The 19,699-nt window shown below is 35.1% G+C and overlaps 2 protein-coding genes across 6 annotated transcripts; one reads left to right on the forward strand and one right to left on the reverse strand.

Annotated features, from left to right (window-relative positions):
* Nucleotides 1-1,002: 1,002 nt before the first annotated feature.
* LOC115954192 (protein SODIUM POTASSIUM ROOT DEFECTIVE 3) lies at nt 1,003-3,777 on the forward strand. The gene is made up of 3 exons (XM_031072103.1): nt 1,003-1,835; nt 2,819-2,894; nt 3,320-3,777. Exons 1-3 carry the CDS (start codon nt 1,254-1,256, stop codon nt 3,496-3,498), a joined length of 837 nt encoding a protein of 278 aa, XP_030927963.1. The 5' UTR covers nt 1,003-1,253; the 3' UTR covers nt 3,499-3,777.
* A 9,476-nt stretch (nt 3,778-13,253) lies between these two features.
* Nucleotides 13,254-17,223, reverse strand: LOC115952680 (uncharacterized protein At2g29880-like). Of its 5 annotated transcripts, none has more exons than XR_004083512.1 (4): nt 15,424-16,270; nt 15,105-15,330; nt 14,052-14,415; nt 13,254-13,944 (listed from the first exon to the last, which is right to left on the reverse strand). XR_004083512.1 is itself a non-coding variant. In XM_031069881.1 (4 exons), exons 3-4 carry the CDS (start codon nt 14,400-14,402, stop codon nt 13,402-13,404), a joined length of 894 nt encoding a protein of 297 aa, XP_030925741.1. In that variant the 5' UTR covers nt 14,403-14,415; nt 16,761-16,797; nt 16,885-17,223; the 3' UTR covers nt 13,254-13,401. The 5 variants fall into 5 exon arrangements, 4 of the variants coding, with proteins under 4 accessions (XP_030925741.1, XP_030925740.1, XP_030925742.1 ...); XM_031069881.1 differs by lacking the exons at nt 15,105-15,330; nt 15,424-16,270 and adding exons at nt 16,761-16,797; nt 16,885-17,223; XM_031069880.1 differs by lacking the exons at nt 15,105-15,330; nt 15,424-16,270 and adding an exon at nt 16,761-17,223.
* Nucleotides 17,224-19,699: the final 2,476 nt, after the last annotated feature.

The following is a 19,699-nucleotide window of genomic DNA, read 5'->3' on the forward strand; positions in this document are numbered from 1 at the left end:
GAATCTCATAAAGAACGCTGTTTTTTTTCTGTCCTCAAGTGACCTTCATTTCCTCTAATTTCTCTTGTACTTCTATTGTCAATTAGGCTAATTGTTTAGCAGAAAAAGCATTAGGAGTTTTTAATTCAGGAAAAAATAAAAACCCCTATGATTTTATAAAATGCCAAAGACTATTTATAAAACCCCTATGTAAACTTTGAATTATAACTTGTTGAATGTATAGTCTCTTGCAAGTAAAAATGCCTATTTAGTTTAGGTTGTATTATTAAAATTAGAAGTCCTCGTCTAGAATAGTTGCTAGGGAAAAACTAAAAAGAGTGTTCTCATAATCAAAGCTATCACATTGCACAAATTTTTTTTTTTTCAAAAATAATTAAATTTAATATAACTATGTGTTTAAATTTAATTAGGGAACTAAATGTATTGTATCAAAATTGAAAAATTATTGAATACTTTAAGAGTACCATAAAAAGCAAGACTTAGATACAGTACTTATGTGCTGTTCCTTAGGTTCCTCTCTTAAGATTCTGCCATGGGTTTTTTTTTTTTAATTGGATGGAAGTGTATTTTTTAAGTTAAGTAGCCGCATGACAAAATTTTAAAAAGGAAATTTAAGGAACAGCACCTAAGATGCTGTACATAAATTTTGTCATACCATAAATGCGTATTCACTCCTCTCACATGAATTTGTGGGTTCTACTATAAATTTAATTAGTGAGGCCCACAATTATGTGAGAGAAAAAAATATGCATTTATAATACTTCGAAAGTGCTTAATAATTACCCATCAGAATTTTATCTATGGACAAAAAGTAGGCATTAAGATGGGAGAGAAATACATGGAGTCCCATGTTATATCCGTTTCTTTAGAAGATGAAAGAAGAAGAAGAAAATCCAATAACCATTATGTCATCACCATCTCCAATAATTACCAAAACATTTACACGGTCAAGTTTGTAAACCGTTATCACCCTCGACAAACATCACTGGCATAATAAAGGATTATAGGCACAATGAATTATTACTCCACACAGAAGTCTAATGTGTAAACTTTCAAAACTCTCTCTCTCTCTCTCTCTCTCTCTCTAGTTCAGGTTTAAAAGCAAAAGAACCAACTTTTTTTACAAGAACACAGAGCCACCAAATTTGTAATTGTATACTCTAGCTCTCTCTCTCTCTCTCTCAATCATATGCAGATTCTCTAATCCACTAGTTCCATCTGTTAGCATTATCCAAAGATTAAAGGGCATAAAAATGCTGTGCACATCCCAAGCCTCAACGGCCATATGTATGAGCATGGAAGAAGCATCATGTTCCTCTTCATCCACAATTCAACTCGGCGGCCGAGCCATCGACCGCCACAACCCAATAATCAGAGATGCAAATAGAAGCTCTAGAACTCTCTCCGCTCCTTGCTCTTCTCAGCCACCTATCAATCCAAAACCTTACCGTCAACTCCAAAAGACCAAGAAAAGCTCTTCTTCTTCTTCAAAGCCAGCTGACCATAACAAGAAGAAAAGTTCCACCAAGCCAATTGATGAAAAGAAGAAAAGTGTGGCTAAGCTAACTGATCATCATATTATCAACAAGAACTCTTCTCAGCCAACTGATATTATAACCAAGCGTTGGACTAAACCAGTTGGTGATTTAATCACACCTCCTGGTTCGTCTAGATACTTGTTGAGCGATACGGCCTTATCGGATAGCGACCCAGTTTTGGCATTGGTTCCGGTTGAAGAAAAGAAGATAACTCAAGCTGTAAATCAAGATGAATCCAATGCTTCAAAACCCTCTTCCTCTTCGTCGTCTAGCTCAAAAACCTCTTCGCCTGATCAGGTTTGTTCTCAATCTCCTTTTCATTCTTTATGCATGAAAGACAATTGGCAGGCATGATAGCCAGGCTATTTAATTAATTAGTATGATCTAGTAACATTATTGAATTTATTGTCTTGCATATATATATACTATTGCTCAAAAAAATGAGAATTGAGATTTGCATTCATGGTGTTTCAACTCTTGTCGTTTTAAAGGAACAAGCTTAAATTGAATGGATGCAACAGCTTGTTGCAAAGTACAGTTTTTTTTTTTTTTTTTTTTTTTTTAACAATATAAATCTAAAGTTTGCATCTTGCTTCTGTTTAATTAATTAGTATTATTATTATTATTATTTTTTTTTGGGAGAAAAGAGAGGAAATTTTATTTATTTAAACATCAAGTGCAATATGATCTATCAATATTCTTGAAGTTTTCATTTTCATATACTATTGCTCAAGAAATGAGAATTGAAGTTTGCATCTCAAATTAATCTTACTGCCTTAAAGATGCAAGCTTAAATGGATGGATACGAGAGGTTGTTGCAAAAGATTTTTTATTTTATTTTTTTATAATAAATTGAAGCTTCTCCCTGTGTCAGTTCAAAAGAGGAAAGGAAAAGGAAAAACTAGAAAGTTCAGCTTGTGGGATTGATATTTTAATGTTACTAAAGTCACTTTAGGCCTTTTTTAATGGTCTCTCCAGCTCCCCACAAAGGGATGAGTTCGGATTTGAGCCACCCATCCTTTGAGGTTGAGCTTGGCTAGTTGGCTTCTTCTAGTTCTAGGAAAAAGAAAAAAGAAAACCCAATTGCTATTAGATAAGTTTTGGAGTGATCTTACTTTTTAAATCTACTTCAGATAATGAAATGATTTACTGAGTCTTACATTCTTGAAATTGAGTTGGTATGGTTGAAAGTACAAGCAAATTTACTAAATCACATTTTAACATTAATATTGATACAGTTTACAGTGACGGGTTGATGAAATTAATGATATTGTTCGCAGGTTGTGGTGTTGAGGGTATCACTACACTGCAAAGGCTGTGAAGGAAAAGTTAGGAAACATCTCTCTAGAATGGAAGGTATGCATATGAATATGACTTTCTATCCGTTACTTTTTAGGTTTTGTCAAGCCATCAATTTGAGAAATTTTACTAGCCTGCCACTCTTTTTGTCAAAACTACTCCATCTTTCTTATCTGCAATAGACCAGTTGTACTTAGGTAGGTCAGATTTTTCGTCCTTTTTTTTCAGGTTTTTACGGGTACTAATTTCGAGGTTATCTTACAAGTTTCAGATGTTGTGAAATCTTTTGCCAAAACAAATTATTAATATCTTTTACCAAAATAAACTGACAGTGTTTATTACGTAGACACCTTATTACACACCTATTTTTTGAACCGAAATCATGTTTTTAACTTGATTTTAGTTTTTTTTTTAAATGTGTAATATATGTATCAGTTTTTATAACCAAAACAAAAAATTATGGAAGTTAATTATGTGAACAGGAGTGACATCATTCAACATAGACTTTGCAGCAAAAAAGGTAACAATTATTGGAGATGTGACCCCAGTAAGCGTTCTGGCAAGTGTGTCAAAGGTGAAGAATGCTCAGTTTTGGCCCTCTTCAATTTCTGCAACTTCTGCCCCAGCTGGTGGGTCTAGTAATGTTGAAACCAAGAAGTAAAGAAAGAGTTAGCTAGCGAGAAAATCAGGAAATTCTGCTATGGGTTATGTGAGAAACAAATACTTAATTTAGTGTAAATGCCAGTTATTATGCTAGAAGAATTTGTAACATTTGCTTCTATTTGTAAGAAAAGAGTGGGAACTTTTTTTTTTTTTCTTCTTCTTTTAAGGTATTCTAACCAAAGCAGAAATATGCTTAGCTATAGCTTTTTCCCATCCCATGTTCCCCATGGACCATGGTTTTGCTATAATACTACCATGCCTTTGTGCTTCCCAACAACTTATTTTTTCGTCTCTACCATATTTATTCTCTGGTAGGGTGTTTGGGGAAGAGTAAAGTTGTTTATTAACTCAAAGGACCATGTATTCTTGCTTCTTGTTATGGTTTGAAATTAATCAATTATATAGAGGCAATGCATCCCGGCAAAAACCATATATTTTTTACATCTGAACTTCAATTTGAAAGCAGGTCAGATTAGACTGACCACCAAGGCCTTTGCCTTTAAAAAACCCAAAAAGGAAAAAAGAAAAAGAGATGAGATTTTTTAGGATAGTAGTGTTTGAAACGATATTTGTTAGAAATATATTAGCTTATTAGTATAGACTCAAGCCTAATCTTATTTTGTGTGCAAGCCAAGTCTCATACTTAATACTACAAATCTATTAATTATAATTAGCATAAAGTTAATCTAGGGTTTAACCTATTATATATATACACATATTAAGTTTATTGTAATATAAGACACTTAACTTGCATACAAAGTAAGATTGAGTTTTAGTCTATACGGGAGAATGTATCTTTAACAATAATCTTATATATAACAAGTACATACAACATCATTTCACGTATGTAAAATTTATATACAAGTAATGATCTTCTTCTTTTTGAAAACATATTCAAGTAATGATCTAAGTCCCGTATATAGAGTTTCGATTCTGTCGGGGTGGCCTATGAACGTGTTGTTTCTGTTTAGTGTTTAATGTCATTTCCTTTCTACCCAAAAAAAAAAAATGTCCCGTTTAGAAAATAATGACTGTAAAGTTACATATTTGTCATTTGCTTTTATGTAAGAACGAAAAAGACTGGCCTTTTATGTAAAGGTACTGAGCACTGAATGAAGAAAAGTTTATCTTTGAATACCGTAAAAATTCTCTTTATTTTGTTCAATGGAAACCCCATGGCAGCATTTGGTTTCCTCTCAAAAGTCAAAAGTCAAAAGTCAAATCCCTATGCTTACTTTTGGGCCGCCCCATTTTGTTGCTTTTTAGCCAAAATGAAAAAAAAGTTGGCTTATTCGCCAAAGCATATCATATTTCAGACAAAATTTAGGTGAGTTTGATAAATAAATAAATAAGCTGCCAGGCTGCTTTCTTATCCAACTCTTTTTAATGCCCTTTGTTAGAGGATAAGACTTAGATAAAGTAACTTTAAGTTTATTACATTAGATTTCTCGGTTAAATTCAAAACAACCAAGTGTTTGAATACAATTGAAAAACTTATTATACTATGTTAGAGATATATATTAAACATATATTAGCCCAATGTAATAGGCCCAAGCCCAGTCCTGCTTGTACTAGTAGTCTAGGGTTTAGTCGCCTATATATACTCATGTTAGGGTTCATTGTAACATAGGAAGTTATTGTACTACACTCTCTTACAATAAAGATGTAGCCCTTAAGGGATTCCTCCGTGGATGTAGGCCGTCAAGGCTGAACCACGTAACCCTCGTGTTCTCAGTGTTCCCCCTCTATGCTTTCTCTTCCGCATCCACTCTAGCATACATAACATGGTATAATGCATCTCTATGCTAATATTTAACATGGTATCAGAGCAAAATTTCGTTCTTGGCATCAAATAAACATCTCTAGCAAGCAAAGAAGATTCTCACGTGCACACCACTATCAAAAGTCATATGTTTGTCGGCTGGATCTAGACTTCACGGCATCTCGCAGCCGCTATGGCTCTCACTGCTGTGTCCAGATCTTCAAACCCAAGCAATCAGTGTCTCTCCCTATCAGATCTGTGCAAATCCAAGCCTCGCCTAATGAAACCAACACCACATACGTGTTCCAAGATATCTCGCGACCAAAACCCAGAAATCCGGTCACCCAAAGCCTTGCCACGCGCCTCCACGCGCTGCAGAAGCCTCCAGAAAATTCCCATGCGCTGTCTTAGATTCATCACTTCAGATCGTCTTCTTGGTACACGCGCCACCATGAAGGCCTCCTCGTCCACCGATATATTTGGCCTGAGAATCTAGTGGTCATACGACGTTGCACGCGCCACCACGCGCCACCTGGGTTTCTGGTTGCTCCTGCCACGCGCCGGTGAACCGTGCACGCTCCTGCCACGCGCCGACAATGCTGCTTATGTCATCTGACGTCATATGATGACGTCATTAATCCACGTCAGCAGCCACGCAAGCACGTCCACGTCAGCCCTAGTCCACGTCAGCGACACGTCATCAGACACATCAGCAGTGTCGTCTCGTCAGCACCACGTCACCTAGCTGACCGTTGACCGGACCGACCCGACCCGGACCACCCGGATCTGACCCGTGAGCACTTTGACTGTTGACTTTGACTCTGGACCAGTTGACTTTGACTTTTTGCGTTGACTTTTGACCAAAAGTCAAAAATTTCCAAAAGGGCCTATCTTGCTCAGTTTTTCGCGTAGATTCCGATTTTGGCCTCTGTTTCTTCATTTGAAGCTCCGAAATTGGACAATTGGCACATTCTTCATTGTGGTTTCTTCAAAGGCATTCTTCAAGGCATCTCCAAGTGATCTTCTCATGCTTATCCAACCTCAAGTCTTCATCGAGCTTCCGCCTTGAGTTTGAGGGAGGGTGTTAGAGATATATATTAAACATATATTAGCCCAATGTAATAGGCCCAAGCCCAGTCCTGCTTGTACTAGTAGTCTAGGGTTTAGTCGCCTATATATACTCATGTTAGGGTTCATTGTAACATAGGAAGTTATTGTACTACACTCTCATATAATAAAGATGTAGCCCTTAAGGGATTCCTCCGTGGATGTAGGCCGTAAGGCTGAACCACGTAACCCTCGTGTTCTCAGTGTTCCCCCTCTATGCTTTCTCTTCCGCATCCACTCTAGCATACATAACATGGTATAATGCATCTCTATGCTAATATTTAACATACTACATCTAAAGTGTTGTATATAAGTTTATTACCTAATTTGTTGCTCTCAGGAACTGTAATTAAATTTTGTTCTCATTTTTCTGAGGCAAAATCACACTAAAGATGAGCCTTTCATCTCCCCAAAAAAAATTAAATGAAAGGAAAGGGAGAATAGGTGAGTTGGTGGTAAAAAGGAGCCAACAATCTACTAAAACAAGTATTAAGCTTTGCCACAATTTTTTTTTTCTTCTTTCTCTGTATGAATTTGTTCTTCGTGTCCCAGCGGTAAAGCATTTTTTGGTCCCAAGTTGTCGATAGTGAGGCATTAAAGAGGTTGCACATGGCACAAACTAAAGCATATATGGCTGGTCATGGTATTGGTAAGATGACAAGTACAAAGGCCATAGTTAAGTTATGGTGTATGACCCAATGGGCCAAGAATTATTGGTTGTGTCAGGTGAATCGTCTTGACCACTCCAATCTAGCTTTGGAGCCCAGCCAACTATGTCGGAACTTCATACTTGCATCTTCAAAGAGCACATCATTATCTTGAGCAAAATAGCAACGGTTAAAATGTACCATAAATAGTCATAAAACAACTCATCACTCACTCTACCACTACCGGTCTATTCTAGTTAGTGGGAAAATGGCTATCGTTCATTTGAAATGTATTCATTTCATTTCATAGTTAAGATTAATTTTATAAATTTAAAAGTATAGGTACTGTTATTTCATTTAAAATTATTTTAATGCCGTGACAATATGTATATTATTAAATAACATAAAATAAAATCTTTATCGTGAAATGATCAAAATTGAGAGAGGATCTTGTTACTTATCAGTAGGGTTATTTTTATCAAAGCACGATAGTGACGATTGCAAACCTCTTTTTCTAATGTGCACTTAAATTCCTCCGTAGGCCATTTGCAGTTTTTCTTCATCGACTAGTGCATGCATTCTCCGCCCTATCTATTGGGCTTCCTCATTGACTTGACCTTTATTGGCTTAGTCTTGGTGACTTTTGTGATACCCTAGATTGATTAAATATAGATTGAGTGTGTTTTGTGTGGTTGTGTGTCGAGTCTCGCATCAGACATAAACTAAGTTATTATGGACTTTATTAACAACCACAAGGAGCACTAATTGTGACTAGATTAGTCCTTATGGGGTATAATGTAAATGTGGCTAATACTTTTTCTTAGATTGTTATAACTTTGCTCTACCCTTGTTGTGCCTAAACTTTATTAGGTTTGTAGAATTTGTAAGAACAAGGAACACCCTACAAATGAATATCCTACAACTCCAACCTTTAAAAAAATGTTATATGATCAAGTAAATGTTATAAACATGGTGAAAAAAGCCATATCCTTCCCCCTATTCGGAGAAATATAGTCAAGGGTGGAGGAATCTAACAAATTTTAGTTTGAGAAATGATAGTGTGGTTGCACTTCTTACTCAAGGTTCTCCTAATTTTGTTCCTTACAATCCTCTCGAAAGAAGAGTCTTGAGTACACGTTGCAACAATTCATGCAAACTCAAGCCACTGTTAAAAATTAACACTGTTAGGCCATAAAAGGAAATTAGGAGCACCCTCATTAAATTAACCACATCCTTGAGCATAATAGAAAATGGTAAGTTTTTAGTTCAATCACAACCTAATCCCTAAAGTCAATTTAGTGTAGGTGATTGTGGTTCCTTTAAGAATAAAGTGGGTCATGTTAAGTTTGTAACTATTTTTTGTAAGTGGAAAATTATTGAAAATAATATTTCTAATGACTATAAACAAGATGAATCTCACAAAATAAAAAGAGGTGATGAGTTCTTTTAGTCTAAGTCTAGTGAGATTGAGAGGCGCCCTATCCATGCTCCTTCTCCCCAAAGGTCAATCCCCCTTCACAAAACAATTCTAAACATTGAAATTGTTGAAATGCACAAGCAGGTTTAAGTGAACATTTCCCATTTGGATGCTATAATGCAAATTCCTTCATATGTAATTTTTTTTTCAAGAATTTTGTACAGTTAAGCGTAAGCTTAACATATATAAGTAGACATTTTTTACTAAAAATTTACAATAATCATTCAAAATAATAGATCTCCTAAGAATAAACATCCAGGTTATCCTACTATTTCATATATGCCACTACAACACCACACAAAACCATGCATCATGAGTGTGTGTGCTCTAGTATCACATGTTCAAATATTCTCTCAATTATTTTATTTGTTGATGTTTGTTTTATTTTAATTACAAATGAAACATTTTTTTTAGTCCTTTAATGCGCTCTATATAAAATACAAACTCCACCACCACTCATATCACATATTTTACTAAAGTTATTCTTTGTGAGTTAATTTTGTTTTATCATCTAACAAAAGCTTGTAAAAGTGAGCATAACTAAAGATATAATTGTTAAGGTCACAATTTTGTGAAAAATAATTGATAAGGATGAGAGGATATTAATTGGACTACCTCCAATCAATGTTCATCTTAATTACCATCCATTTTTCCCAAATTAAGATTAGCTTGTTATTACTAGTAATTATTACGAAATTCGAACAAAGATAGAATATGAAAAGAGGGCTAGTAAATGGAAATGGTAAGATGAGGGGATATCAATTTGATTTCCCCAGTCAGTGTTAATATTAATGAAAATTCAATTCATCACCGAGTTAAGTATAGCTAGTAATTAATAGTAATTAGTACACAATATGAAGAGATTTTGAATGTGACAAGTGTTACATGAATATGACAAGTGTTACAAGACAAGTGTTATAAGACAAGTGTTACATGAAATGACAAGTGCTACAAGAGCATGCAATATGTTGTTACAAGAACATAACAAGTGTTACATAAATATGACAAGTGTTATAAGAATATGAATGAGAGAAGATAATCATTTCCTATTTAAGGGACAACAAGTTATTTGTAGAGAAATAAAAGAAGATATTGTTAAAATCATATGGAGAGAAGCACAAACAACATGGTAGCAACTAGTCAAAAATTGTTTAGGATAGTCTTTATGCTTGTAATAGTTTTGGGCTTGTCCTCCTACCCAGCAAAGGCTAGAAGATTAACAAAATTTGAAGAAATGCTACCGTCTGGGCCCTCTACATGGTCACTTGGTAATCCCCTTCATCATGCACAATTGCCATCAAAGATTGATAATTTCGGAATGCTACCATCTGGGCCCTCTACATGGTCACCAAATAATCCCCCTCATCCGGCAAAATTGCCATCAAAGGCAAATAATTTTGGAATGCTACCATCTGGGCCTTCTACCTGGTCACCCAATCATCCCCCTCATCATGCACAATTGCTAGCAAAGACTGATAATTTCGGGATACTACCATCTGGGCCCTCTACGTGGTCACCCACTAATCCCCCTCATCATCCACAATTGCTATCAAAGACTAATAATTTCGGGATGCTACCATCTGGGCCCTCTACGTGGTCACCCAATCATCCCCCTCATCATCCACAATTGCTATCAAAGACTAATAATTTCGGGATGCTACCATCTGGGCCCTCTACGTGGTCACCCAATCATCCCCCTCATCATGCACAATTGCTAGCAAAGACTGATAATTTCGGGATACTACCATCTGGGCCCTCTACGTGGTCACCCACTAATCCCCCTTATCATCCACAATTGCTATCAAAGACTAATAATTTCGGGATGCTACCATCTGGGCCCTCTACGTGGTCACCCAATCATCCCTCTCATCATCCACAATTGCTATCAAAGACTGATAATTTCGGGATGCTACCATCTGGGCCCTCTACGTGGTCACCCACTAATCCCCCTCATCATCCACAATTGCTATCAAAGACTGATAATTTCGGGATGACTGATAATTTTGGGAGGCTACCATCTGGGCCTTCTACATGGTCACCTAATAATCCCCCTCATCATGCACAATTGCCATCAAAGAATGATAATGTTGGGACACTGCCATCTGGATTCTCTACAAGTCAACCCAGTCATGAGATATCACCCCCTCCTCAAACTGTGTAACTCAAAGCAATTGAAATCATGGTGAATTAGAGTCCTTTGTCTTGAGTTGGAATATGGGATGTTTGAATCCAAGCTAATAAATCATTATTGTGTAAACACCCCATTTTACAACTTGCATTTAACCAATAGGTAGATCTTCAGATTTGTGATACAAAACAAATCTTGATACTTTAATGATCATAATGGTATGCCATGGGCTTTGATCGGATCACTTGATCAAAAGTTATCATGCAAACTATTTTCAACGATCATGGCTCACCTACACGATGGGCCTGATCATGTCCTATTTAAAACACTTAATTTTGATTGGTTCTTACAAGAATTAATTTAAAATTAATTAAGTGTGATTTTTTATTGGATTTCATTTTACTTCATTTTTTTTTTAAGAAAAAAAAATGTTTTCCTTTATGGCATCTTATCTACTCTTTTTTTTTTTTTTTTTTTTAAAGGGACAGAGAAAAAGATATGATCCATGAAAAAATTCAAAAAAGAAAAATGAAAATGCTATTAAAAAAATTTATAAAAAAAAACATTATTATTCTCAACAGCAACTTGAATCGCATTTTTGGCCGGGAAAACATTGAAATTTGGTTTTCTCTATTTCTGGAAAAGTTGTAGAAAATTGAATTTCATTAATCCCGAACCAATTGGAATTTTGAGCAGAAAGTTATAGCTAAAATACGAAACAGGTGCAGAAGATAACACAAATTCAACATCATCTTCAATTTTCTTTCAAAATTTCAAATGGGGATCAACATCAAATATGTTCAAGCTTATCTAATAGGCTTATCCCTTCCCTTAGTTTCAGAAGAAAGCTTTTGAAAAATAAGTTTGATAGAGAAACAAATACATTCTATGAAAATTTTCAAAAAACAGAAAAATGCTCAAAAAACGTTACTATTTCCAGCAGCAACTTAAATCGCATTTTTGGCCTGGAAAAATTTGAAATTTGGTTTTCTCTATTTCTGGAAAAGCTGTAGAGAATTGAATTTCATTTCAAAAAAAACCAATCCCAAATCAATTGGAATTTTGAACAAAAAGTTAGAGACAAAATATGAAACAGGTGCAGAAGATAGATAACACAAGTTCAGTATCATCTTCAACTTCCTTTCAAAAGTCAAATAGGGATCAACACCAAATCCATTCCAGATTATTTAAACAGGTGTATCTCCTCCCTTAGCTTCAGAAGAAAGCTAATAACTTAGCTTTAAAGCTAAGCCATCCCTTCCCCTATAAATACAGAATACCTCTTCTATTTTCTGGATCCCATTCTCTTTGGAGAGCTAGTGAGAAAGCAGAAAAGAAAAGCCGCAGTGTAACCATTGTTCTTACTTTGGTTGTAGTTAAGTACTTCCTTCCTTTCTCCCTAGCCCTTTAAGTGATCACTTCCCCTTTTAATTTATGCTCTACGCTGGTAAGTAGTTAATTGTGTTCTTTAAGTTTCTATACATGCTTGAATAAATGCTTCCAAGTCATTATTTGTTTCTTTCATGATATGCTTGGATAAACATCCTTTTACACGCTTAGATGAACACTTCTAGGCTAATACACAACTTTTTCTTGAATGCTTAGATAAACACTTCTAGGCTAATGCACAACTTTCTCTTGAATGCTTAGATGAACATGTCTAGGTAGTTGTTTTACTTTTTTTAAATGCTTAAACGAACATGTCTAAGTATTTTGATTTTCTCTAGATGAACATGTCTAAGGGATTTCTCTTTACTTTTTTTTTTTTTCATAACTGCTTGGATGATCAAGTATGCTTAAATGTTTTGTTTTTCTCTTTGCAATTATGTTGATGACAAATAACATGACGATTTTGTTTTCCTTCACATGCTTATATGAACATGTCTAGGCTAGGAATTCCTTGTTTACATTAATTTCTTGGATGAACATGCCATTACTTTCATGCTATCTTTTCATTTACATTGTTATCTAACAAATTTCACTTTTTGTTGCTCTTTATGTTAAATTCTCCAACACATATTTGTCTACAATTCTTGCAAATTAACATGTTTATATGTTATATTGTTTGTATTTGTTGGACATGACATGATATTGGCCACCTTAACCTAAAAGACCGATTTTACCGTGTGAGATGGGTGCTTAATCCCTTCCCATCTCGTAAATTAGCTTCTGAACCAAGATTAAGGGCACGTTTGGTAGACTGTAATGATAATTACATAGGAATAGGAATAGCTATTACAAGGAATGGAAGATGTTGTAATGTAATAATTATTCCTATTCAGTTGTTTGGTAACCCTATAGTAATAGAACCCTGAATATGTATTCCACATGTTTGGTACAACATCCTAAAACAATGTAATGAAAGCTTTTTAAATCAAATTGCCTAAAATGCCCTTATTATAATAAATGCATTTTTTATAAGGATTACTTTAATAATCCCAATCTAAAATGGAGACCTCTAATGAATTTTTTATTTTTTTATTTTTGGTTTAATAAACCCAATCCCCTTTTTTTTTTGGGGGGATTACTTTCACTTCATTCCATTAAAATTAAGTTGTCTATTTTTTCTTTATTCTCAATGTTGTCTCACACCTATAAAATTTGCCCAACAAACAGTCTCAAAATGCCCAAATTATATAAAATTTCAATAACATAACATCCCATTTATTTAAAAAAAAAAAAAACATCACAATCATCCAAAATTCTTAGGAGCCCCGTGTTCAAGTGGGATAAAAAAGAAGCATAAATGCAAATTGAATTTTCCAACCTTTGTAAGCCACTCAAAAGTCACCATTAATAAGGCCTTTCACCCATTCTTCCTTCTCAGCATCCAGCATGCTCAAGAAAACATCTATTAGTTCATGTTGACAAGCAATCAATTTAGTTGCCTTGTGACGCTCCTTCGTTGTAAGGCCAGGTAGTTTTAGTAATTCATCATTGATTTTGGACCTACTTTCAGCTGCTACTACTCCAATGACTGCCTTGCTAAGGTTATCTGATGCATCCTTTAACTGGGCAGCAAGAATAATTGTAACTTCTTTCATCGCTTCTACCATATTATCTTCACCACTTTGAATTTTTCTTTTCTTTTTTCGAGCATTCTGTTCTTCCCCGTTACTGCCAGGGGTGGGAATTTGTGTGCAGTCCACGTCTTCAGGAATATCATCTAATTTGTCATCATTTTTCTCTGCTTCTAGTTCTTCAACAACATCTGCAGGTGCTTGAGCATCTTTACCAGTAGCATGGTCTTTTGCATACACAATGCAAAGGTCTTCATAGTGTGGAAATGACTTGTTTCTACAAGCGATTGCCCCCTTATGACTCTACAAAACAATTGACAAAAATATGAAAATGGCAAGATAAAATTAAATAAATTATGTTAAACCAAAAGAGATAAAATACATGGATCTATAAGATAGTGAACTTTTACCTGCACATATGCATCCCATACATCATTTTCAGCAGTAACACACTTCTTCACAGTGTCCCATCCAAACCCACTTGTGTTAGGCCCAGTCAACATTTCATGAATAACTTGAAATTCTCTTTTCAAAGTCCTCAATCTTGACTCAATATGTGGTTTTGCTCTTAAGCCAGCATTAGGTAATTTGGTAGAAATCTTTCCTTCCAAGATTTTCAAATATCCGGGTTTAAACTTATTTTCAGGGCTACCTTCTCTTTCATGGTGATATTCTACCAAAGCCTCCACTAACTTTATATCTTCAGCAGGAGTCCACTTTCGTTTAGAAGGATCTTGAGAATCAAGTACAGTCGTTTCCATTTCTCTCCAAATACTAACAATAAAATGGCAAGATAATAAATTAATATGCAAAAGTTTAGACATACATAATAAACAATTTAACACCAATGCAATAAAAAAATTTATTAACTCAAGTAAAAAATACATGAAAAAGTCACAAATCAAAGTATTATATTATTAAACTATATTTCTCTCCTATTTCTCCACGTATTAAACATTTCATTTGCCAAAGTGGTTCTCCATGCACTCCATTCATTTGAAGTCTCAATATGTGTTATTGGGTCACCATTAATTCCTTCTGCCAACTGCTCATCATTGTCCAATTCCTCTTCTACTGGGTCTACAGGCATCACTCTCCTTATAAAGTTATGAAGAAGGCAACACGCCATAATAATGCGATTTTGTGTCTTGATTGGGAAGAATGAAGGACTCCTAAGAATAGCCCATCGTATTTTAAGCAGTCCAAAACATCTCTCTATAACATTCCTAGCTGAAGAATGTTTCATATTAAAGAACTCTTCTGCGGTTCTTGGTTGTTGTCCATCTCTCCAATCATTCAAGTGATATCGTTGTTCTCTATATGGGGCAAGAAATCCCTTACCATTTGTATAGCCAGCATCAACAAGATAGTAATACCCTATATATTGTAATGTCTTTAGTATAATGGGTGTATAAAAATTTAAAAAATAATAATATAATTAGTAGGCAACCTATTTCTCTTACCATGGGGAACTCTCAATCCATTCCTCCTACTTATTGCATTTCGAAGCACTCTACCATCAGCAGCAGAGCCTTCCCAACCAGGCAAAACATAAATAAATTGCATGTCTTGTGAGCAAACTCCTAGTACATTAGTGGCAATCTCTCCCTTACGATTTCGGTACCTAGGTTTGTCTTCTAAAGGCACTCTCACGCTAATATATGTTCCATCTAATGCACCTAAACAATTCTGTAGTTACGACAACAACAAAAAAATGCAATCAGCACTTTATTCGATATTTCTACTTCATAACTTGAAAAGAAAATTCACGTTGTTGGATACCTTAAACCATTTCCATCTCTCATCTGAAGAATTTTCTGGAACTGGCTCTGGTTTCTTAAATAGCTCTCCTTGTAAACGTATGATAGCATGTAACACATCATTGAAATATCTACTTACTGTCTCTCCTGAGCGCCTAAAATGGTGTTTTATGACTCGATTTTTTGCATGATGAGCTAGTGTATGTAGGAACATAGCAACTTGTTCATCTACTAACATGTGTTTTGTATCTTTTAAGCCACCTATTGTTTCAAGCATATTACATAACCTAGTAAATGCATTTCTATTCATCCTAAGTTGGTTAATGCAAGTTTCATCACTCTCATAGCATAAACGGTGAATTTCCCCTCTCCTTGAATGAAAATCATGACCATATGTTGCTTTCAATGATCTTTTTCGAACACAGTCCTCTACTATAAAGCATAATAACTGAAAAAACATACTAACAATTTGCAACATATCCAACCAAAACATCACAACCAAAACCAACTTCCTTTTCTTTATCCTATTCCTTGTGGCTAAACTCAAACGGGCCATAACTGCAAACAATAGCATTGAACAAATTCACAATACTATTAATAAAATTTGTACACAATTTAAATAATTGAACAAGATGATAATTAAAATAATATATTAAATATGAATAACCACAATACCAAGTGCATGGGTAACCCACCACCAAATTCCTTGAGACTAATGTTCACACTTCAATAGATAACTTTCACACTTGATAGATAACTTTGACACAGACCCACACTTCAATAGATAACTTTCAATTCCCTGCCTCCTAATGTTAATTAATTGATTTTGAAATTCTGAATTTTGATTATTTAAAATCATCCCCACATATTACATATAGTATATATTAGACACGTTAATATATATATATATATATATATATATATTATATATATGATGCCAAACTACACAGCTGAAATAAAAATCATGCCAAACTACATAGCTAATAAAAATCTTTTGTTAATATATATATATATATATATATATTAGGAGTATATATGATGCCAAACTACACAGCTGAAATAAAAATCATGCCAAACTACACAGCTAAAATAAAAATCTTTTGATATAAATATATATATATATGATATATATATTTATATATTATATTGATTTGCTTTAGATTGGCTGGCTGACTGTGATATATATATATATATATATATATATTGATTTACTTTAGACTTGCTGGCTGATCACGGTCAGTGTTTCTAATCTTTGCTTCACAGAACCTCACAGCTATACAAATATCAATTATGGCAAATTTGATATAATGTCAAAAAAAAAAAAATTTTGATATGGATAGCAGAAACAGAGAGCAGTACCTGTAGAAATTGCAGATCTATGGGCAGAAAAAAAATCCTGACAAGAGAGAGCAGCAACTGAGGGTGAGTAAAAGGAAATACCCATACAAATAGATGAGAAAAGAAGAGAGAGAGGGTGCAATACCTGTGGAAATCGCAGACCTAAGGGAAGAAGGAAAAAAAAATTTCCTTGAGAAGAGAGAGCAGCAACTGAGGGTGAAAGAAAGACAATACCCATATAAATAGATCTCTAGCAGCGGGAAAATAAAATTTTAGAGAGGAGGGAGATGGAAAATTTAGGAAGGAGATGAAATTTTGGAGAAGATGCAGGGATTTTGGAAATTTTGTTAACAGAGCAAGGAGAAGTTTTGGAGAAAATACAGGTAGTGAGGGATTTTGGGATTTTTGTTCAGAGCAAGAAGAAAGAAATTTTTGGAGAAGGCGGGTAGAGGGGGATTTTGGGAATTTTGGGAATTATATTCAAGCAGAGCGTATTACGTTTAGGAAGGGAATAGGGATTCAGCACTTTTAATAAGGAATGTCTATTCCTTGTTTTAAGGAATGGAGATTCATATGGAATGATTATTACAGGTAATAAAAACATAACCAAACAACTGTAAAACTAAATCATAGGAATAGTTATTACATTACAATTTCTATTACACTCTACCAAACGTACCCTAAGAGTTCTAGACTAGGCTTTTGTATATGCAATTTTACATTTTTTAGAATGTAACTATGAAACAAAGCAATGTAATTTACTTTCTTAGATTGTATCTAGGACTAAAAAAGTATTGTAAATTTTTGTTACAAAATTGATGTAAATTTTCATATATAATAATACAAAAGAAGCATTTTTTTATAGAGAAGGTTTTCTTATTTTTCCATTTAAATTAAATAAGTGGTGACTCCATGTAAGACCCTCGATCTAGGGGGAGTACATTTTACAGTGAATTCAACATTTTGAGCATCACGATCTCACCCGTTCGCGTAGGTTAGGCCCAGTTTGAGAAAAAATCAGCGGGTCAGAGTTGCGGTCGCTCACATATTGTTGTACACAAGTTTCACAATAATGAAATTTCATAAAGTTAATTTTCAAATAAAGTAAGAAATAAATCTATACAAGCTATCAACATCGGATTTTGTCACTCGACCCCCACTCTTGAAACATGTGTAAAGTGTGTGACTTGTGTAGACACTTGGGGTCATATGTGTGCATTAGTGAGTCACTTTTACTTATCTTTTCAATTTTTAAGAGTTGCCACTAACCATGGATTTTCTTGGTGTGATTACTCACTTATGTCGAATCCATTTTATCTCTTAATTAACTAAAGGATTTCCTAAGGGTTCCTAAACTAAAAATGAAGGGAAATGTATTGAATAAAAAACATGGACTTAGAAATTTGGTTACATGTAGGGAATGTGTTAGGTATCTCACACCACTTTCGTAAGATAGTGCATTGGGTTAAATTTATTCCTAATTTCTACCATTTGAAAAGTAACTCAAGTTTTTTTCTGGCAATTGGACTCTAAAAAGTCTTATATAAATGGTCACTTAAAGGCACAAGTATACATACTTTAACCACATATTTATTGGAAAAAAAAGAAGACATTGTGTACTATAATTTTAAATGGGCTTACCTCACTCCTTTAAAAGCAACACAAGTTTAATTTTGACATCACATGCAAAAAGACAACAAAAGAAAAGGTAAAATTGAAGGGAAGGCGACCTTGTTGGATTGGTTTTGAGAGCACTAGCATTGGGGGTTGCCCTCCCAATTGCTATTTTACATCCTCATTATTGATAAGCCAAAATGACACTTCATTCAAGTTGGTATTTCTAAAAAATGTTGGCAACTGTGAATGGTCAATTGGTGTTTATAAAAGCACTCTCATCAGGTGTGCTAAATGTGCTAAATGCTATAATATTTGGCATTTGGCACATCAAACTCCAAAATATGAGCTTCATCAGGTGTTTTATATATGCCATTTTTTTGGAACATGCTACAGTACACTCTCAAATTTGAGAGCGTACTGTTCACATTTACTATAATTTATATTACTTTTTTATTCTTGTTGGACCCACTGCCTCTGTCTCCTCATCTCCTTCACCGAAATGTATCAGCTCTCTCTCTCACTTCATTTCTTTACTCTCTCTCTCTCTCTCTCTCTCTCTACTCCACGTCACTGCCTCCCTCTCAGACGAAACTCAAGCCGGAGCATCAAGCCACGCCACGCCACGTCACATGAACCCGATCTACACTCTCAGATCGCCGTCCACCAACACAGCCACACAACCCGACGAAACTCAAGCCGGAGCATCAAGCCACGCCACGCCACGCCACACGAACCCGATCTACACTCTCAGATCGCTATCCACCAACACAGCCACACAAACCCGATCTACACTCTCAGATCGCCGTCCACCAACACAGCCACACAAACCCGATCCACCACATCCACAACAACCCATGGCCTGATCAGCACGCCACGCCACGCCGCCGAGCTTGTCGTGCCATCCACCACGTCATCGGAACCTCCCACCATCAGATTTCTCTTAATCAGCCTGCAGTGGTGGGTTTTGCCTTTGGGTTTGTTTGATTTGGTTGTGTTTTTTGCCGTGTCAATCTCTTTGGTTGTGTGTTTTTTTTTTTTTTTTTTTAATTGAGGTGTCGTTGGTGGATGTGGGTTTGTGCCGGTGGTGGTTGTCGGTGTTGTTGCGGCAGTGGTGGTTGTGCTGTTGTTGTTGAGGATGAGGATGATAGAGAGTAATTAATATATTATTTTAATGTGTAGAAATATTATTTTAATGTATAGAATTGAAGTATAGAACACCTTGAGCTCCCCCTCTTCCACCCTTAGACCCAATCTAACCACCATAGCCGCCTTATTTTCTTCTATTTTTCTGCTCAAAGATCCCTCCTTTTTTTTTTTTGTCCTTGGGATTGGTATTTGGTTTG

Source organism: Quercus lobata, chromosome 7 (genome assembly GCF_001633185.2).
Source record: "Quercus lobata isolate SW786 chromosome 7, ValleyOak3.0 Primary Assembly, whole genome shotgun sequence".
NCBI classification, from domain to species: Eukaryota; Viridiplantae; Streptophyta; class Magnoliopsida; order Fagales; family Fagaceae; genus Quercus; species Quercus lobata.

What these genes read in the sequence shown, in the direction of transcription:
- LOC115954192 (XM_031072103.1), top strand. Translation starts at nt 1,254, where the DNA reads ATGCTGTGCACATCCCAAGCCTCAACGGCCATATGTATGAGCATGGAA. An exon ending in AAACCTCTTCGCCTGATCAG is followed by an intron (nt 1,836 to 2,818) that starts GTTTGTTCTCAA and finishes TATTGTTCGCAG; the next exon opens with GTTGTGGTGTTGAGGGTATC. An exon ending in ACATCTCTCTAGAATGGAAG is followed by an intron (nt 2,895 to 3,319) that starts GTATGCATATGA and finishes TTATGTGAACAG; the next exon opens with GAGTGACATCATTCAACATA.
- LOC115952680 (XM_031069879.1), bottom strand. Translation starts at nt 15,975, where the DNA reads ATGCTATTGTTTGCAGTTATGGCCCGTTTGAGTTTAGCCACAAGGAAT. An exon ending in AGAGATGGAAATGGTTTAAG is followed by an intron (nt 15,331 to 15,423) that starts GTATCCAACAAC and finishes TCGTAACTACAG; the next exon opens with AATTGTTTAGGTGCATTAGA. An exon ending in TGGATTGAGAGTTCCCCATG is followed by an intron (nt 15,019 to 15,104) that starts GTAAGAGAAATA and finishes TACAATATATAG; the next exon opens with GGTATTACTATCTTGTTGAT.